Consider the following 19,463-nt stretch of genomic DNA (forward strand, 5'->3'; position numbering starts at 1 on the left):
GAATGTATATTTCATTTCTTTTTCATTAAGCGCTTATACGAGTATTTTTCTTTTGTTTTAATTTTTTGTATACTGTTGATTCGTGGATGTGGTGACATCCATTTTTGAAAAAGTTTACTTGTTAAAGCAGCTAATTGCGCACATCTCTAAGATTCCATTTTTTCCAATTGTAGACTAAGAAATGAGTTTCACAAAGAAAAGAAAGATAGACAGTGAATGCAGAAAATTCAACAAAGAGTGGACTCCTAAATATTTTTTTTACCTTGTTGGTGAAAAAGCAGTGTGCTTAGTTTGTAAGGAATCTCTGGCAGTACTCAAAGAATATAATTTAAATCCCCATTTCGAGACAAAGCATGCTTTGAAGTATAAAAATATATCTGCTGTAGACAAATTGGAGAAAGCCAATGAGATGGTTGCTTGAATGCAAAAAGAGCAAACATTTTTCATAAAATTGTCATCTGCACAAGATGGAATTACAAAGGTGAGTTATTTAATAGCACACAAAATCGCCAAGAACAGTAAGCCATTCACTGAAGAAGAATTTATAAAGGAGTGCATGGTTGACTCTGCCGCAATATTGTGCCCAGACAAGGAAAAAATGTTTGAAATTATTAGCTTTTCACGGCGAACTGTTGTGAGGCGCATTGAGGACATATCCGAGAATATGGAACTGCAATTTAAAAAAGAAAGTCAACAATATGTCATATTTTGCTTTAGCACTGGATGAAGGTTGTGATGTCAAAGACACAGCCCAGTTGATGATTTTCATTCGAGGTATCAATGAAAATTTTGACATTACAGAAAAACTGGCATCAATGCAGTCCATGAATGACGCAACAACTGGAAAGAATTTATTGGAGGCTGTAAATCAGTGTGTGTCCAAATTTGGAGTGGAGTGGGAAAAATTGGCTGGTGTGACAACTAACAGAAGCCCCAATCTAACAGGAAAAAATGTTGGATTGCTAAAAAGAATTCAAGACCAAGTCAGTGAAAAGAATCCAGAACTCAAAATTGTCTTTCTACATTGCATCATACATCAAGAGGTCCTTTGTAAAAGTATTTTAAAATTAAGCAACGTTGTGGACAAAAGGGGTCAACTACATTCGCGCAAGAGGATTAAATAACAGACAATTTGTAGCTCTGCTAGAGGAGACTGAAGCTGAGCACACATATATCCTGTATCATACCAATGTGAGATGGCTTAGCTTGGGGAATGTTTTGAAAAGAGTGTGGGAGCTGAGAGAGCAGATTGGGGTGTTTCTAAACATGAAAGAAAAATAATCCGATTTTTCCCCAGCTGAAAAATAAGGATTGGCTATCTGATTTTGCATTTGCTGTTGATGTTATGGGCCACATGAATAAATTAAAACTCCCTGTTAGATCCCTGGGCAATAGAAATTGTATCGCAGGGATACAGGCTGGACTGTGAGAAGATGCCCCCTCACCGAGGACCCGGCGGGCTTCCCCCCAAGAGAGGGAGCCAGTGTTAACTGCAATTCGTAAATTGTATCTTCAACAGGTGGTGGTCAAGGGTCCCCTCCTTCAACAAGAGGGTGTTATTATTCGACCATGTTATAATCCCGAAACCAGACGGTTCGGTTAGACCCATATTGAATTAAAATCCCTGAACATATACCTGAAAAGGTTCAGGTTCAAGATGGAATCGCTAAGAGCGGTCATTGCAAGCCTGAAATGAATCGGGACATAAGGGATGCATACCTTCGAGTCCCCATTTATCCACCTCATCAGGCGTACCTCAGAATTGCGGTATGGGATTGTCATTACCAATTTCACCAAGGTAATGGCGGATATGATGGTGCTCCTGAGGAAGCAAGGTGTCACTATTATCACATACTTGGATGATCTCCTCATAAAAGCGAGATCAAGAGAGCAGTTGCTGGACAGCGTATCACCTTCTCTGGAAGTGAAACGGCAACACGACTGGATTCTATAAATTCCGAAGTCGCAGTTGGTTCCTATAGCTCATCTGCCTCGCCTAGGCATGATCCTAGACACAGACCAGAAGAGGGTTTATCTCCCGATAGAGAGAGCTCAGGAGCTCATGACACTGGTCAGGAATCTATTGAAAACCAAAACAGGTGTCAGTGCATCACTGCACTCGAGTCCTGGGAAGGATGATGGCATCATACGAGGCCATCCCCTTCGGCTGGTTCCATGCAAGGACAATGGAACTTACTGGACAAGTGGTCCGGATCACATCTTCAGATGCATCGGTTCATCACCCTATCCCCCAGGGCCAGGGTGTCTCTCCTGTGGTGGCTGCGGAGTGCTCACCTTCTCGAGGGCCGCAGATTCGGCATTCAGGACTGGGTCCTGGTGACCACGGATGCAAGCCTCCGAGGGTGGGGGGCAGTTACACAGGGAAGAAAATTCCAAGGTTTGTGGTCAAGCCAACAGACTTGCCTTCACATCAATATCCTGGAACTAAGGGCCATATACAACGCCCTAAGTCAAGCGGAGTTCCTGCTTCGCGACCAACCGGTTCTGATCCAGTCAGACCGCAGGGGCTCATGTAAACCGCCAGGGCGGCACAAGGAGCAGGGTGGCGAGGGTAGAAGCCACCAGAATTCTTCGCTGGGCGGAGAATCAAGTAAGCGCACTGTCAGCAGTGTTCATTCCGGGAGTGGACACGACCTCCACCCGGGAAAGTGGTGACTTCATCAGGAAGTCTTCACGCAGTTTTGCAAATTGATGGAAACTGCCTCAGGTGGACTACATGGCGTCCCACCTCAATAAAAAGATAAAAAAGGTTTTATGCTGGGTCAAGGGACTCTCAGGCGATAGCTGTGGTCGCACTAGTAACACCGTGGGTGTTCCAGTCGGTCTATATATTCCCTCCTCTTCCTCTCAGACCCAAGGGCTGAGAATTGTAATAAACGGAGGAGTGTGAACAATATTCTTTGCTCCGGATTGGCCAAGAAGGACTCGGTACCCGGAACTGCAAGAAATGCTCTCAGAGGACCCATGGCCTCTGCCTCTCAGTCAGGACATGTTGCAACAGGGACCCTGTCTGATCCAAGACTTACCGCGGCTGCGTTGGATGGCATGGCGGTTTAACGCCGGATCCTAGCGGTAAAAGGGCATTCCGGATGCAGTTATTCCTACGCTGATAAAGGCTAGGAAAGACGTGACAGCAAGACTTTTTCACTGTATATGGCGAAAATAGGTTGCTTGGTGTGTGGCCGGGAAGGCCCTACAGAGGAATTCCAGGGGGGTCGATTCCTGCACTTCCTACAGTCAGGAGTGACTATGGGCCTAAAATTAGGATCCATAAAGGCCAAGATTTCGGCCCTATCCCTTTTTCTCTCAAAAAGAACTGGCTTCACTGCCTGAAGTTCGGACGTTGTTACAGGGGTGCTGCATATTCAGCCCCTTTTGTGCCTCCAGTGGCACCTTGGGATCTTAACGTGTGTTGGATTCCTAAAATCCCACTGGTTTGAGCCACTTAAGACCGTGGAGATAAAATATCTCACGTGGAAAGTGGTCATGCTTTTGGCCTTAGCTTGGACTAGGCGTGTGTCAGAATTGGCGGCTTTGTCATGGAAAAGCCCATATCTGATCTTCCGTATGGAAAGGGCAGAATGGAGGACTCGTCCCCAATTTCTCCCTAAGGTGGTATCATCGTTTCATTTGAACCAACCTATTGTGGTGCCTGCGGCTACTGGGGACTTGGAGGATTCCAAGTTGCTGGACGTAGTCCGGGCCCTGAAACTTTATGTTTCCAGGACGGCTAGAGTCAGGAAAACTGACTCGCTATTTATCCTGCATGCACCCAACAAGCTGGGTGCTCCTGCTTCAAAGCAGACTATTGCTCGCTGGATCTGTAGCACGATTCAGCTTGCACATTCTGCGGCTGGACTGCCGCATCCTAAATCAGTAAAAGCCCATTCCACGAGGAAGGGGGCTCTTCTTGGGCGGCTGCCCGAGGGGTCTCGGCTTTACAACTTTGCCGAGCTGCTACTTGGTCGGGTTCAAACACTTTTGCAAAATTCTACAAGTTTGATACCCTGGCTGAGGAGGAACTTGAGTTTGCTCATTCGGTGCTGCAGAGTCATCCGCACTCTCCCGCCCGTTTGGGAGCTTTGGTATAATCCCCATGGTCCTTACGGAGTACCCAGCATCCACTAGGACGTCAGAGAAAATAAGAATTTACTCACCGGTAATTCTATTTCTCGTAGTCCGTAGTGGATGCTGGGAGCCCGTCCCAAGTGCGGACTCTCTGCAATACATGTATATAGTTATTGCTTAACTAAAGGGTTATTGTATGAGCCATCTGTTGAGAGAGGCTCAGTTATTGTTCATACTGTTAACTGGGTATAGTTATCACGAGTTGTACGGTGTGATTGGTGTGGCTGGTATGAGTCTTACCCTGGATTCCAAATCCTTTCCTAGTAATGTCAGCTCTTCCGGGCACAGTTTCCCTAACTGAGGTCTGGAGGAGGGGCATAGAGGGAGGAGCCAGTGCACACCAGATATAGTACCTAATCTTTCTTTTAAGAGTGCCCAGTCTCCTGCGGAGCCCATCTATACCCCATGGTCCTTACGGAGTACCCAGCATCCACTACGGACTACGAGAAATAGAATTACCGGTGAGTAAATTCTAATTTTTCTGCAGCAAGTTACATTGTTTTCCGCAGGGAAACATCGAGATGTCCTAAAGCAGTTCCTCAGGAGAGTGGATGCGCCTTAGGTATGAGAACACGGCGTCCAAAGGAAGCATTTTGGGAGGCAGAAGTATCAAAGGCATAGAACCTAATAAACGTGTTCACAGTGAACCACGTATCCACCTTGCACAATTGTTCTGCGGACGCGCCAAAGAAGGTCCAATAGAACGAGTAGAATGGGCATTAATAGCAGCAGGAGCTGGGAGACCCAACTGCGCATAAGCTTGTGCAATCACCATTCTAATCCATCTGGCCAAGGTTTGCTTATTCGCAGGCCAGCCACGTTTGTGAAATCCAAGCAAAACAAAAAGGGAATCTGACCTCCTGATAGAGGCAGTCCTCTCCACATATATACAGAGGACGTACCACATCCAAAGACTGCTCTTTAGAGGACAAATCAGAAGAGATACAGGCCGGAACCACAATCTCTTGGTTAAGGTGAAAAGATGACACCACCTTAGGTAAATAACCAGGGCGAGTTCTAAGAACTGCCCAGTCACAATGAAATATTAGAAAGGGTGGACGTCAGGACAGCCCGACACTCTTATTGCAGAGGCAATTACCAGTAAAAACATGACCTTGGCCGTGAGCCATTTAAGGTCCACCATCTCAAGAGGTTCAAATGGAGACTCTTGCAGGGCATTCAGGACAACAGACAGATCCCATGGAGCCACGGCAGGGACATAAGGAGGCTGAATCCATAAGACACCCTGAGTGAATGTATGAACGTCGGGTATAGACGCAAGTTTTCTCTGAAACCATACCGACAAAGCAGATATGTGAACCTTGAGGGAGGCCAGACGAAGGCCTAAGTCCAAGCCTCCGCAGAAAAAAACAGAATTCTGGAAGTTCTGAATCTGTATGCATCTTTAGTTATCAGCACACCAGGTGAAGTAAGAATTTCAGGCCCTGTAATAAATCCGAGCAGATGCCGGTTTGCGGGCTTTCAACATAGTTTGGATGACCACCTCAGAGAGTGATGCCTCAAGAGCCACGCCATCAAAGCCAGTCTGGCCAGGTCCGAATAAAGACAGGGGCTCTGTACGAGGAGGTCTGGGCGCTGAGGAAGTAAAAGAGGACGCTCTGTTGATAGACCCTGCAGGTCTGAGAGCCAATGCCGTCTGGGCCACGCTGGAGCGACTGGAAGTAGAAATCCTCCTCCTTGTTTGTTTGAACTTCAGCAGGACCCTGGACAGGAGTGACACTGAAGGGAACACGTATGGCAGCCGAAAGTTCCATGGAATTGCCAGTGCATCCAAGAACACTGCTTGAGGATTCCTTGATCCGAAGACCAGAACCTTGTGATTGTGTCGAGACGCCATCAGGTCTACAGTACGCCTGGTAGGCTCCACTTGTCCACTAGGAGTTCGGGATGAAGACTCCACTCTCCGGTGTGCACGTCCTGATGTCTGAGGAAGTCTGCTTACCAGTTTAGGATGCCCGGAATGAACACTGCCGATATTGCTGGCAGATGGCGTTCTGCTCAACAAAGGATTTTTGACACTTTTATCACAGCTAGGCAGCTTCAAGTGCCACTTTGATGGTTTATGTAGGCCACCGTAGTGGCATTGTCTGACCGTACTTGAACAGGCCTGTTCCGTACCATAGGCAGGGCGAGAGTCAATGCATTGAACACCACCCACAACTCCAGAATGTTTATTGGGAGGAGAGACTCCTCCTTGGTCCAGCGATCCTGAAAAGAATGTTGCTCCAACACCACACACCATCCCCTCAGACTGACGTCCGTTGTCAGCAGGACCCATTCGGGGATCCAGAAGGGACGACCCCTGCTCAATTGCTGGTCCTGTAGCCACTAGGTCAGCGACACAGACGAACCTGCGGAGTCAAAGTGATCATGTGAGATCTGATCCGATGATGTAGGCCGTCCCACTTGTAAAGGATTAACCGCTGCAGAGGGTGAGAATGAAATAGAGCGTACTCTACCATGTCAAATGCAGACACCATCGCCACGTGAATCGACACTCTGGGGCGACAAAGTAAGCATCTTATCCTGTCTTGAAGTCTCAGAACTTTTTCTGGAGACCTAAACAGTCATTGACTGTGTTTGGCCAGAACTGCCCCCAGGTGGACCATGCTCTGAGCTGGGACCAGCAAGGATTTCTTCCAATTGATGAGCCACCCGTGGGCTTGTAGGAAGCTTACCATCAGTTGCAGATGACTGAGGAGGACATCGTGGGAGTTTGCCAGAATCAGCATGTCGTCCAGATACGGCAAGATCCTGACTCCATGGCGACGGAGATGGGCCTTCATTACCAGGGACGTGCGGTGAGCTAAATAGCTCAGGAGGCACTGGCTAGCACCAGAGCCAGATTTACATGCAATATAGGAGCTAAAGGGTACATCTGGGCATTAGACACAGGTGCAGCAGTATAAACACCTGGAAATTTGGTGAGTTTTGATCAGAGATGTGCAGAAAAGATACACAGGTGAGGCACTGCCTCGCCTGCCATAGACTTTTTACTCCAGAGTTTTGGCTATAAAAATGATTAGAATAATGCAAAGAAAATATTTCAAACATAATCTTTATATTTTTCATACACTTTATACAGTCAAAACTCTGGCACAAACGTTAGTATGACAGGAAAGGCCCTGCCTCACCCCACTGCACGTCACTGTTCGTTACGGCCATTACCTTGGTGAAGAACCGAGGAGCCGTATCCAGTCCAAATGGTAGAGCCTGGAACTGATAGTGGAGGTCGCCAATAGCAAACCGCAGATACTTCTGATGCAACATGGCAATAGGTATATGCAGGTACGCATCCTGTATATCCAGGGATACTGTATAGTCTCCGGGTTCCATAGCCAGTACAATTTATCTCAGTGTTTCCATACGGAACTTGGACACTCTCACAAACTTGTTCAGAGATTTGAGGTTGAGTATAGGCCGGAAAGGCACATTGGGTTTCGGAAACTAGAAACAGGGTCGAGTAATAACCTCTCCCTCTCTGGGCCAGAGGAACCGGCACTACCACCCCTGTATTCAGGAGAGAACTCACAACCTTTTGCAAAGTTTGCGCCTTTAACGGATCCGAAGGCATAACCGTGGTGCAAAACTGACAAGGGGGACCTCTCTTGAAGGAGCCTGCGCACCTGTGAGAGACAACTTCTCGCACCCATGTGTCTGAAGTGGTCATTAACCAGACCTGGGTGAACTGCAGAAGTTGGCCTCCCACCCTGGAGACACCCAGGGGGTGGCCCGCCCTGTCATGCGGCAGGCTTGCCTTGTTTAGAAGCAGGCTGACGGACCACCCAGGACTGCTTTGCCTTGGGCTTAGTGGTTTTGGGAGCACAAGATTGTATCGGGTATGCCTGACCTTTTTGTTCCTTTCGGCCTCAAGGGAAAGCAAAAGTGGTGCCTTTAGCCTTCTGTGCAGAAGGATTAGTATTTGGGAGAAAAGCAGTCTTAGCAGCTGCCAATCCAGACACAATTTTGTTAAGGTCTTCCCCAAACAAAATGTCCCCCTTAAAGGGGAGTACCTCCAAGGTCTTTTTGGAGTCTAGGTCCACTTTCCATGACCTCAACCACAGAATTCGGCAAGCAAGTACAGACACAGTCAACGCTTTGGCGGCCAGCACATCCGCCTCAGAGGACACCTCCCGAATGTAATAGGCGGTGGTAATGTGAAACAGGTATTGTCTGGCATTGTCAGATATGTCCATGAGCAGCTCTTCCTCTAATGCCTGAACCATACTTGCCTACCTGACCCTCTCCATGAGGGAGAAAATGCTCTGTTCCTGGACTTTCCTGGTAATGTATGATTGCCATCACCTGTGGTGAGCTAGTTAATTGGTAAGAAAGGTGTTTCACCACAGGTGATGGCAATTATACATTACCAGGAAAGTCCAGGAACAGAGCATTTTATCCCTCATGGATAGGGTCAGGTAGGCAAGTATGGCCTGAACCCATGCTTCAATTCCTTCTGCAGCCCAAGAGGCCGCAATAGTGGATCTATGTACAGCATCTGTAAGGGAGTAAATAGATTTCAGGCATCCCTCCACACGCTTATCTGTCTGTTCCTTCAGTGAAGTGACAGTGGTGACAGGCAGAGTGAATGACACCACTAGGCGGGTGACTTGAGAATCCACCAGCGGAGAATTTTCCCACTTGATACATAACTGCAGGGAGAGGATAGCGAGAGGGATTTTCTTCCCTGAATTAGAACAGGGCTCCTGCTTGATGTCCACCAAATGGTCAGAATGGGGTAATAGATTTTTAACCACCTTCTGCCGTTTAAACATATCAGTTTTCGTAGCCACAGTAGTGGAATCCTCATCATCAGTGATTTGTAGGATTTGCTTAATAGCAACCACAAGGGCAGGAACATCAATTTGCAATTGAGAATCCTCGTCAGAAACACCTGATTCACTGTCTGACAGGACAGTATACGCTCCCTCCTCTTCAGATGAAACATCTGAGAGATTCGTGGATTGTGAGGAGCAAGCAGCCTGCTTAGATGACAGAGAGACACTAGAGTGACCTGGAGTAGATTTTTGTCTGACCAAGGAATGATTTAATTGCTGCAACTGGTTAGACAGATTTTCCGCCCAAGGCGGATTAACCATAGGAACAATTTGTGGCTGCAATGGCACAGGTGGTCCCATAGGGGGCGTAAGGTGTTCCACCAGAGTACCCAGTAGGTTTGTGAACGCAGCCCTGGGTGCCTCCTGATTGGTTACAGGAGCTGCGGACTGACTGGGAGATGTATGATACATAGTACACAGACCATCATCTGTCTACTATGTATCATCCCCCCCTGGTAAATCTTTGGTGCATGCTCTGCATGATGCAGGAGCGTACACAAACTTACTGCCCTTCTTGTAAGACATTATACACAAATGCACAACAGAGCGAATTAGTATGATAAAGCCAGACTGCGTACAATACCTGCAACTAAGTCCGTTGGTATGTGACTCTAGACACAATACACAACACCAGCGAATAATCCGGTATCATGTGACTGAGTACACAGTAGAATATACGTAATAGGTTAAATACTGTGACACACTCTATATATGACCCAGACGCACCTAGTCCCTTAGGGTACTGATAGATATATCTGGGAAACACTGAAAGTGAAACCACACAGCAGATACGGGCACACATAGTCACAGGCAATGCAGATAATCATTGTGACAATAAAACTGCACTGGACTAGTATATGTACATATATATATATATATATATATATATACAGTTGTGCTCCTAAGTTTACATACCCTAGCAGAATTTGTGATTTTCAGGCCATTTGTCAGAGAATATGAATGATAACTCACAAACTTTTCTTTCCCTCATGGTTAGTGGTTGGGTGAAGCCATTAATTGTCAAACAACTGTGTTTACTCTTTTTAAATCATAATGACAACAGAAACTACCCACAGCTTTTGCGTAGTAATGCTTTGTGGCATTACTACGCAAATGCCACAAAGCATCCCACTTACAATACTTCAAACAGCACAGAGACAAGCCTCAAATCTTCTGGAACAAAGTCATTTGGGTAGTTTCTGTTGTCATTATGATTTAAAAAGACTAAACACAGTTGTTTGACAATAAATGGCTTCACCCAACCACTAACCATGAGTGAAAGAAAAGTTTGTGAGTTATCATTCATATTCTCTGACAAATGACTAGAAAATCACAAATTCTGCTAGGGTATGTAAACTTATGAGCACAACTGTATAACACACAGCACGGTCCTAGACCGGAGGTATGTATCAGAATACACGTACAATATATCCTGTAATAGGTACACATTTTTCTTAACTAACACTGTATAAAGACATGTAGAATACTCAAGTGTTTGTAAAGTCACAACGCTGTATACAGGTGGCTTTACAAGGGAGACTGTGCACTAGTAATAGAAAGTGATATAAAGCACTGTGTTATTCAGGGTCATAGGGAGGAGTGTGTGAGTGGTGCCGATACCCAGGGTCTTGGGAGCCCCACTGTCGCTGCCCCATGGTCTCTGCAGCTGGCTAGCAGGGTACCTGTAACTGCTTAAGTGCTGCCTGGCAATCTCTCCCCCTCTTGTTATGTCACTGGTTCGTGGTTGGGGCAGGCACAAGGTGGCAGGGAGACTTGCTCCACCACTGGTTTTATTTCTGATTTCAGTGGGATAAGATTAGTAGTAGTTTTGTAGAGCTGTAATAAATTACAAAGTATTATATTAATTTGATCAAATGGGTCAATTTGTTGGTTCTCAAACTCGGTCTTCAGGACCCCACACAGTTCATGTTTTGCAGGTCCCCTAGCAGGAGCACATTTGTATTCATTACTCACTGACACATTTTTAAAAGGGTACCAGGTGGAGCTAATTATTTCACTTGTGATTCTGTGAGGAGACATGGAAAACATGCACTGTGTGAGCTCCTGAGGATCGAGTTTGAGAAACTGGTCTAATTGATTAATGAAAATAGATTAACCTCATTTAAATAAATGTACAGCTTCTATTTTCTTTAGATATTTACACGCCATTATATTTATATATATATATATATATATATATATATTTTTATTTTTTTTAAATTCTATTATTATTGCAGTGTGTTCTTTTCTTTACATTGTTCTGAAGTTAAGTATTTTGAATCATTTGAATCTTACATTTGCCCAATGCACTGTTCCTGGTAAAGTACTTCAGTAGAGAAAAAAGGAATTAGCATCAAAGCTTATTTTTTACCATGAGGTATTGAGCAAATTTTGACTTGTCGGCTACACCTGGGAATACTACACATTTCTTTCAGTTTGCATTAAGCCATTGCAACCTTTAATGGATGACCCACATGTACAGTATTTATTCCACAAATAATTTTGCCCTCATTTTGAAGTGATCTAGCTTTTTAGTACAGCACATATGCAATAATAGTCACACACCTTTTTCAAAAGACACATATGTTTATTATTTCATTTAGTACACGTAATGTTGTCAGAGTTGTAGAACTAAACTTTGGAGGTTTTTTTATATAAAATAAGTTGCTCAGTTTATTACAAAAAATAAATACATGAGAATGTAATAACTTATTTAGGCATTTAGAGAACGTAATAACTTAATTAAATGTACAAAATAAATAATTAGAATTATGGCAATAAATATATAATAAAGCAAATTGTAGTGAACATGGATGATGAAGGCAAATTATTGCTCTGAATACATGCTCATCAGAAGGTTCCTCAAATCCGTGAGAACGGCATCAGTTTTTTTCACCACCATGTTGAACGTACACTCCATGCTGAAACATATCTCCTATAAGCAAAGAACATAAACATACCAGTCTGTTGCTCATCAATGTAATGGTGTAGTTTAGCATTTGTACACTTATGCAGATACTTTGTATTTACAGTGCTTGTAACTCCTATGTTATAGAACATTAACCATAAACTCCCTTGTAACTGAGGTTGTAATTATCAAATGTCAGTATCAGGGCCGCCATCAAGGGGGTGCCCTGTGTACAGTTGTCCCGGGCACGGCCAATCTGACAGAGTGGAGGGCCCGGGCTGCACACACAGCCAGCCGTGGATATTCCAGGCGGCAGCCGCCGCCGGTGACACTGACCGCGGCTGGCCGGCTGCTAGTCAGTGGCGGATTTAAACGGGGGCGGAAAGGGCTATCGCCCCCCATACACCTGCCCAACACATTTGAGAATTGAAGCCAGTGGTGCTGGGTCCATGCCTGTACTTCCGCGGGCCATGCCGTCCTAGCAGCAGCACTGACTGAGTGTGAGAGACCGCTCTCCACCGCTGCTGCTGAGAGTCTCAGCAGTGGCGGTGGATGGTCTCTCAACTCAATCAGTGCTGCTGCTGCTTGGACGGCACGGCCCGCGGAAGTACAAGCATGGACCCGGCGCCGCTGGTGGTGGCTTCAATTCTCAAATGTCAGCCTGAGCAGTGGCGGATTTAGTGCCAGTGCAACCGGTGCAATGCACCGGGGCCCAGCGCAATTAAGAGGCCCAGGCTGCATGCTAAGATGGGAAGAGGGAGGAAGGACTGGACACAGGGAGCTGCCTGCGGATGTGTGAGCAGTCTGCGACTCTGCGTTGCTTGAGGACTGACTACTGAGGAGCCTGATCGCTGCCATCCAGAAAAAAAGTATGTTATTTCATAATTAAAAATGTTGATCCTGTATATATGTGTGTGTCTGTGTCTAAACATATAGAGCTGCCCCACTAGTATAGATATATATATATATCTACCTGCATAGGCAGTTTCGGAGCCCCCCCCTCCGAATCTGCCTATGCAGGTAGATATATATATATATCTATACTAGTGGGGCAGCTCTGTATGGGGGATAAACAGGAGTGCGCAGGTTGCAATAACCTGATTTTTCGTGAGATAGATATGATAACCTTAGCCATGATCGTGGAACGCATTATTGCGACTAATAGGATACCCCCTCAGAATTTAAACTAATCCGTGAAAAAGCCTTCTTTATTTTCCATGCTATGAGTCTGCTGGAAGAACATTGTGTAATATCAAGAATAAGTACGCAGCTTTTTCAAAAATATATTGCATGCTAATAAAAAAAATTATGTAACCTGCTTCAGTGGAAAGTACGCTTTTTGTAACATTAAACACATAATTTTTTTTATTTTTAAACTTTACAGATAATTACCTTTGTTGTGGCTGTGTTGCTTGATTTCATTTTCTTGGGAAAAAAAGAAAAAGAAAGAAAACAATCAATCATAGAAACCCAGGACAGTGGAATCCCAGCAAATCCGTCACGATTTTGCCTTTTTTCTCTTTTTTTATTCTGTTATATGTAATGTATATTTATAGCTGTATCGTGAGAAACTATTCTTTTTGTGTTTTAATTTGCAGATATCTATTTCTTACCGTGAACTGCTCTATATTGATGATAACGTTGTTGATAGTATTAGTTACATGCTCTGCCTGATTTCTTCCTAATGTAGCCAGCATTGGCCCATAACAGGCCAGGGCGTTTATGGAGCAGTTACTCTGAAAGAAACATGAAAAAATAATAGCTGAAATATTGTGAAATTTCAAGTTAGAATGTACATACGGTAAGGTAAAAATGACAATGTAAAAGATTGATATTGGCTTAAGTAAGACTCCTATTGTCTTGGCTATACTGTAGAATGACAAAATAACCTTTCCTTCAATTTGGTATTTTTGTGGTTACATTAAATGTTACCAATTTACTACTATAGGAAGAGTGCCCCCTACTGGATACATTTGTGAAAGAAGTTTAATGCTTACTGTACTTTATATTAACAAGCAATATAACAAGAATAATCGCACATAATCTTTACTGCTGCATTGCAAAGTATTTTTCAGTATAATGACTAGTTACAATATTGTATTTATCGATATGGTGTTAGAAAAAGAATAGTAAGTGTATGGCACAGATTCCTCTCCAACAGCATAAACTATGTTACTGAATTTCTAAGCAGATATGACGGTAGGTGTTGTTTAGTGCGTTACATATAATATCACTACACTACATAATAACATTTCTTTTACCTGTGGCATACTTTGTAACAGTATTTTGTAAATGTTTTAGTTGGCAACCATAACGGTGAGAGAATGATTTTCATTTTAATGGGAATAGCTACTGTACAAATGTATTTCTGAAAGAGAATCATACCTAATGTATCTAGGTACATGCAACTTGTTAGACTTTCACCCAATACACACAGACACAGCTCATTTTAGGAAACCACAATTGTCACACAGCACTAAGCATACATGCGATGGATGAAATTACTTAGGAGCCAGTCACTTTTGTTTACAACTAAACGTATCTGTAATTATCCATTTAATAAAAATAAAAGAACAATACACATGACGGGGGGCATATCTGTACATAGCTAATATCCTGATATGTTTTCAAGTACAAGTCTTCTACAAAGCAGTGTTGCAGTACAGGAAGCATGGAGTGTGAAGATGAATACTGTTCAACAACTCAAATAGAAAATACAAAATCTAGTATATACCCCAGCAATTAAATGCTATAAGAGCTCTAGTACAGTCTGCTAATAGAGAACTACTGCGATACATCCAAGAATACCTTTCATTTTAATTAATTTTAAGTCTCGCTGAGCAGACACTGTATATTGGCCCAGTTATTGGAGTTATATGTAAGAGCTTGGAGTTTATTCTTTTTAAACAAACTATGATATATACTTTTTTTTAATTGAAGACAGCAATCAATATATTAACTATGTGATACACATAAACATTTTGTAATAAAAATATTTACCGGAACATTTGTCGGTATGCGGAAGTGTTTGATTGCCTGCAAAAACGGAAATGGATATTGTATTACTCATTAGTTAACCAAAGACAATTTAAATTTTACATAAATATTACAGTATATCTATACTTACTTTGATATTGTTTCTCAGAACTTCCACATCGTCTTTTGCTGCCCGCAGAATAGCCCGATTATCTGCCGTTACTGGAGTTCCTTGTGAGAAAACAAGGCACGTCAACACCAGCAAACAGAATGCTTGAAACTTATACATTGCAATTAACTTCCAAATCAACGTTCAGCTACTATACAAATATTGCTAATGAGATATAAACAGTTCCCAGAGAAGAATTTATATTCTTATTTGTGGAAATAAATTGTGAGGGTGGGAAGAGAAAGTTTAGATATTACAAGTAGTTGAACTGCTGCATTACCTGTGAGGCAATAAATATTACTTTCATTCCCTCCTTGATGACTGTTTGGAATTTCTTTTCAGTATCAGCAGCACAGAATGGATGTAGGTAAAATCCCTCTTGGTTACAGCTAACCCACACTCACTGTCTTCATTTCTCCTCGAATGACATGACGCTTTCTAAATAAACCAGTTTTTTCCCCATTGTTCCATGTGCCACCTCCGGGCAATGAGCTGTAGCATTAGGTGTTGATACAGCAAGCCATACATTTCATTATTTATGATGCACAGCTAGTTCCTATTTTGCTGTGTGCATACAACACACCTTCTAAGCAACTTTTGAAGAACAGCTTCTCACAGGAAATGAGAATTTCCTGTTGAAGACTAGCTCTTCCACTCTATACCGATACTGTGGAGTAGATTTACTTGCACTGGGCCTGTCATCATAAATTCACTTTTTTTTATTCAAATACAATTCCAAATTTTTTTTCACTGCTGTAGAAAAGCCTTCCAGGATTATTTCAAATGCAAATATTAACATTTATTTACAGTATATAGTGCCCGCACATTCAGTGCACTTTACAATAGGGAACAAAATAGTAAATCTGTGCAGCAATTATGTTTTTTATGGGTATTACTAATGTGTGGCATATGTGTAAGGTGCATTACCGTGTGGTATTAGGTGGGGTTGGAATGGCCCACAGGGGCACAGGGTAAACCCCCGGTGGGCCCCGCTGCCTGAGTGTTACTGGATCAGATGCGAAACTAGTGGTGGTGCTAGGGGGCCCAAGCCAAAATCTTGCCTAGGGCATCAAATTGGCTAGGGCCGGCTCTGCTCATTATATCACCGTCTGGGACTGTCCACCAATTAAAAGATTCTGGGTGCAGATTAAAACCTCTGCTACTGCCTATCTCCTCAATTACTTGCTGCTGATACCAGAATGGACCATACTTGGAGTAACACTCCTGGGGTTTAGATACAATGATGGTAGGAGATACCGACAGCTGGAATCCCGGCGCACCATGGCTATTCCCACTCGTGGGTGTCCACGATACCCATAGAGTGGGAATAAATACTGTGGCGAGCCACTGAGCCTGCAAGGGGACTCTTAGCACTCGCCTCGCTGCCGGCTTTCTGGCGGACTGGATGCCGCTGTCGGGATATAGATAGCTGGCATCCCGTCCCCCGGTAATACATACCGAACCCGATGGTAGTAAAAAAAAACCTCAAACGTAATAAATCTGCTGTTGCTCCAGCACTGGATTCATCCCAAACCTCCTAGCTTGTCACTTCCGCAAGAAAAATAAGTTGTTTTTTAAATGGATTGGTTGGAGGCATCGCTCCATAAGGAGGCTTGGTGCAGAATGTTTTCGAATTATGGGGAAGTTATGTGGATACTTTGCCGTCTTCCACGCAGCTGCAGGTTAGACTTTCTTTCAACATACAGGTTGGTATGAGACCAGGATATTTTTGTAGATGGTTTTCTTTTTTTTACTGTCTTATGTGCGAGTTTGAGACTGCCCCCTTGGAGGACTAAGTTATAGCCCTTCTCTTTTTTTAATTCTAAAGGTTACTCTTTTTTTGTTATCCATCAATTATTGCTATTGATCATTTTATATACATCAATAAAACATTATTATTCTTGTCACTAAATTACTCTTTTGGAAGTTTATACTGTTTCAGAGCACAATTGTGTTGTAGGGTATACTACATGCTGATTATACACATACAGTTTATGTTTTATTTACGCTTCTTGTCTTGGTGTCATTGCCAATTGTGCTCTGTAAATTTGTTAGGGAAATGCGGAAATTATTCAAGTTAAAAATTTGCTGTTTCCAACCATTTTTGGTTCAGTATCTGGGAATCAAGATTTTTCAACATGTTGAATATTCCAGATTCCCTGACCTGGCATCGAGGGATCAGAGAAGCGATGGCAGATGTATGGGGGCCTTAACTTTGTATCTGGAACAAGCCATGTCGCAATGCAAAAGGTGCAAATAGATTTATTTTTTGCATGCATGGTAAATACTGTCTGTTTTTCCATATGTCCCACAAATGCTGCAATTTAGTAGATCTGACGACCCTCCCAGATCTATATATAGTTTTACCAAGGTGCACAGTTACTTGCTCTTTTTTGCTTTGCTCCCAACTCAGAATAGCCCCACAGTATGCTTGTGAGACCTTTGGGTCTTGACTGCATTCATTTTGTTTATACATCATCAATTCCCATAACACACTACAACCCCCAAACACTTCATAATCTCTCGAGACAATTCCAATTCCGAATACAGGACCTGACTCAGAGATGTGCGCTAAATGCATTCGCAGCTGCGAAAGTGCATGCATCCAATGGTTGCCACTGGCAGCCGGCAGACACAAAACGAACTTGGATGTGGAGAGGGACAATTTCGGTGGGCGTTCCTGGGAAGTAATAGGGATGTAGCTAGTCAGACGTGGGCATGTCACAGCCAGCGACTGCATCCAAAGACGCAGTTGCACTGGCATCGGAGACCATGTTGTAATGGACGATCTGTGCCTCTATAGGGCTGCTCTAGTTTTCGATGGTGCCTATTTGTATGCACAGCAGCAGATTAGTGATGCAGCTTTTGGGTGTCTCGGTAGGAAGCCCATCGAACCAGGCCCAATATATAACATTCCCTGATCAAAATGAGGTCATCAAGCAACCATGATAACCTAATTTAGATCATGCTCTGTGGTGCATGGCAGACTTAATGTGCACTGCACATGTCCTGACTATTACCTGGAACAGAGGAGGGAATTAGTATTAGAAACACAATGGGATAAGGATCTGTGAAGGTACAGCTGGAGAGTCAGTGAGACGGGGCAGCCGGAAAATGGACATCTGGGACAATTGAGATTGGCCTGGCAGACGCTGGATCTATACTTCTAACTACTAGTAATATATATTATATTTGTGGAGGGCACAGTATAGGGAGGAGGGTGCCTGGCACTGCATATGGTGAAGGAGGGCATCGGTAATGTGGGTGGGGGAATAGGGGTCAATAGAGACACAAAGTGCTTCTTCGTTGCACTTTGTCTCCCACCCCCTTCCCCCATCTCCCATGTCCAACTGCTCCTGCCGTCATGGTCGCCCTTGCCTCGCTGCCCCCACCGTCTTACACACTCCCCTGTGCAGAAAGCTGAACAACTTGCCTGAAAAGCCCAGCGCCCGACCACAGCTGCAAAGCTGATCTCCGGTAACTTCGCTGGGATAGCTGGTGTGCCGACAGCCTTGCCAGGCTCTGGTAATGGGAGGGGTCGTAGCCAGTGGGGGGAGGTGTGTTGAGACCACTTTCCTAGGTAATGTATGTGTGGTCACAAAGGGGGTTGCCAGTTCCCAATGCGGTGGGTGGCAGACGAGAAAGAGGAAGCGGCGGTGGATGGGTGCAATTGCTCCCACAGCACATCATGCAAAGGGAGAGAGGACTGACTGACTGCTTCTGCCTTTCTCCCTAGTGCAGCACACAGCAGTGCGTGCTGTGCTGGGGAGAGAGGCCCTCGCCGATCACCTACAGCAGGGGAAAATGCAAATTAGTTAGGATAAATGTAAACTTTAAGTGTTCTTTTACCACTTAACTGACAATTTTTCTTATCAAAACCATTCAGAATTTTTTTTTTTTTTTTACTTTTTATTTAATATAGTTTAAAAAATATTTAAATATTCTATTATGCACATCTGCAGAACGGATCTCCTTGTCAAAAACTGGGGGACACAGTGGTGTAGCGCTGTCACATGTGATCTGACCATGCCAGTTAAGTGGTTAAATAGCCAAACATGCCCAAGATCTATGTACACTGTACTGTACCTTCGTGGGAATATAATTCCCATTTCTCTGACGTCCTAGTGGATGCTGGGAACTCCGTAAGGACCATGGGGAATAGCGGCTCCGCAGGAGACTGGGCACATCTAAAGAAAGCTTTAGGATCACCTGGTGTGCACTGGCTCCTCCCCCTATGACCCTCCTCCAAGCCTCAGTTAGATTTCTGTGCCCGACGAGAAGGGTGCACACTAGGGGCTCTCCTGAGCTCTTTGTGAAAGTTTTAGTTTAGGTTTATATTTTCAGTGAGACCTGCTGGCAACAGGCTCACTGCATCGAGGGACTAAGGGGAGAAGAAGCGAAC

The 19,463-nt window shown here is 44.0% G+C and overlaps 1 protein-coding gene across 8 annotated transcripts in view; it reads left to right on the forward strand.

The window, feature by feature from the left end:
* The window catches only part of ADAD1 (adenosine deaminase domain containing 1), a 660,856-nt gene extending 645,482 nt beyond the window's left edge, over positions 1 to 15,374 (forward strand). For 5 of the 8 annotated variants that reach the window (XM_063920281.1, XM_063920280.1, XM_063920279.1 and 2 more), the window contains exons 13-14: positions 13,607 to 13,717; positions 15,062 to 15,374. In XM_063920281.1, coding sequence (XP_063776351.1) covers positions 13,607 to 13,675 — 69 coding nt within the window. In that variant the 3' untranslated portion in view covers positions 13,676 to 13,717; positions 15,062 to 15,374. Of the gene's footprint in view, positions 1 to 13,514; positions 13,550 to 13,606; positions 13,723 to 15,061 lie in introns of those variants that run through there. The other 3 variants (XM_063920273.1, XM_063920277.1, XM_063920276.1) reach the window with 3 other exon arrangements.
* Positions 15,375 to 19,463: the final 4,089 nt, after the last annotated feature.

Source organism: Pseudophryne corroboree, chromosome 1 (genome assembly GCF_028390025.1).
Source record: "Pseudophryne corroboree isolate aPseCor3 chromosome 1, aPseCor3.hap2, whole genome shotgun sequence".
NCBI classification, from domain to species: domain Eukaryota; kingdom Metazoa; phylum Chordata; class Amphibia; order Anura; family Myobatrachidae; genus Pseudophryne; species Pseudophryne corroboree.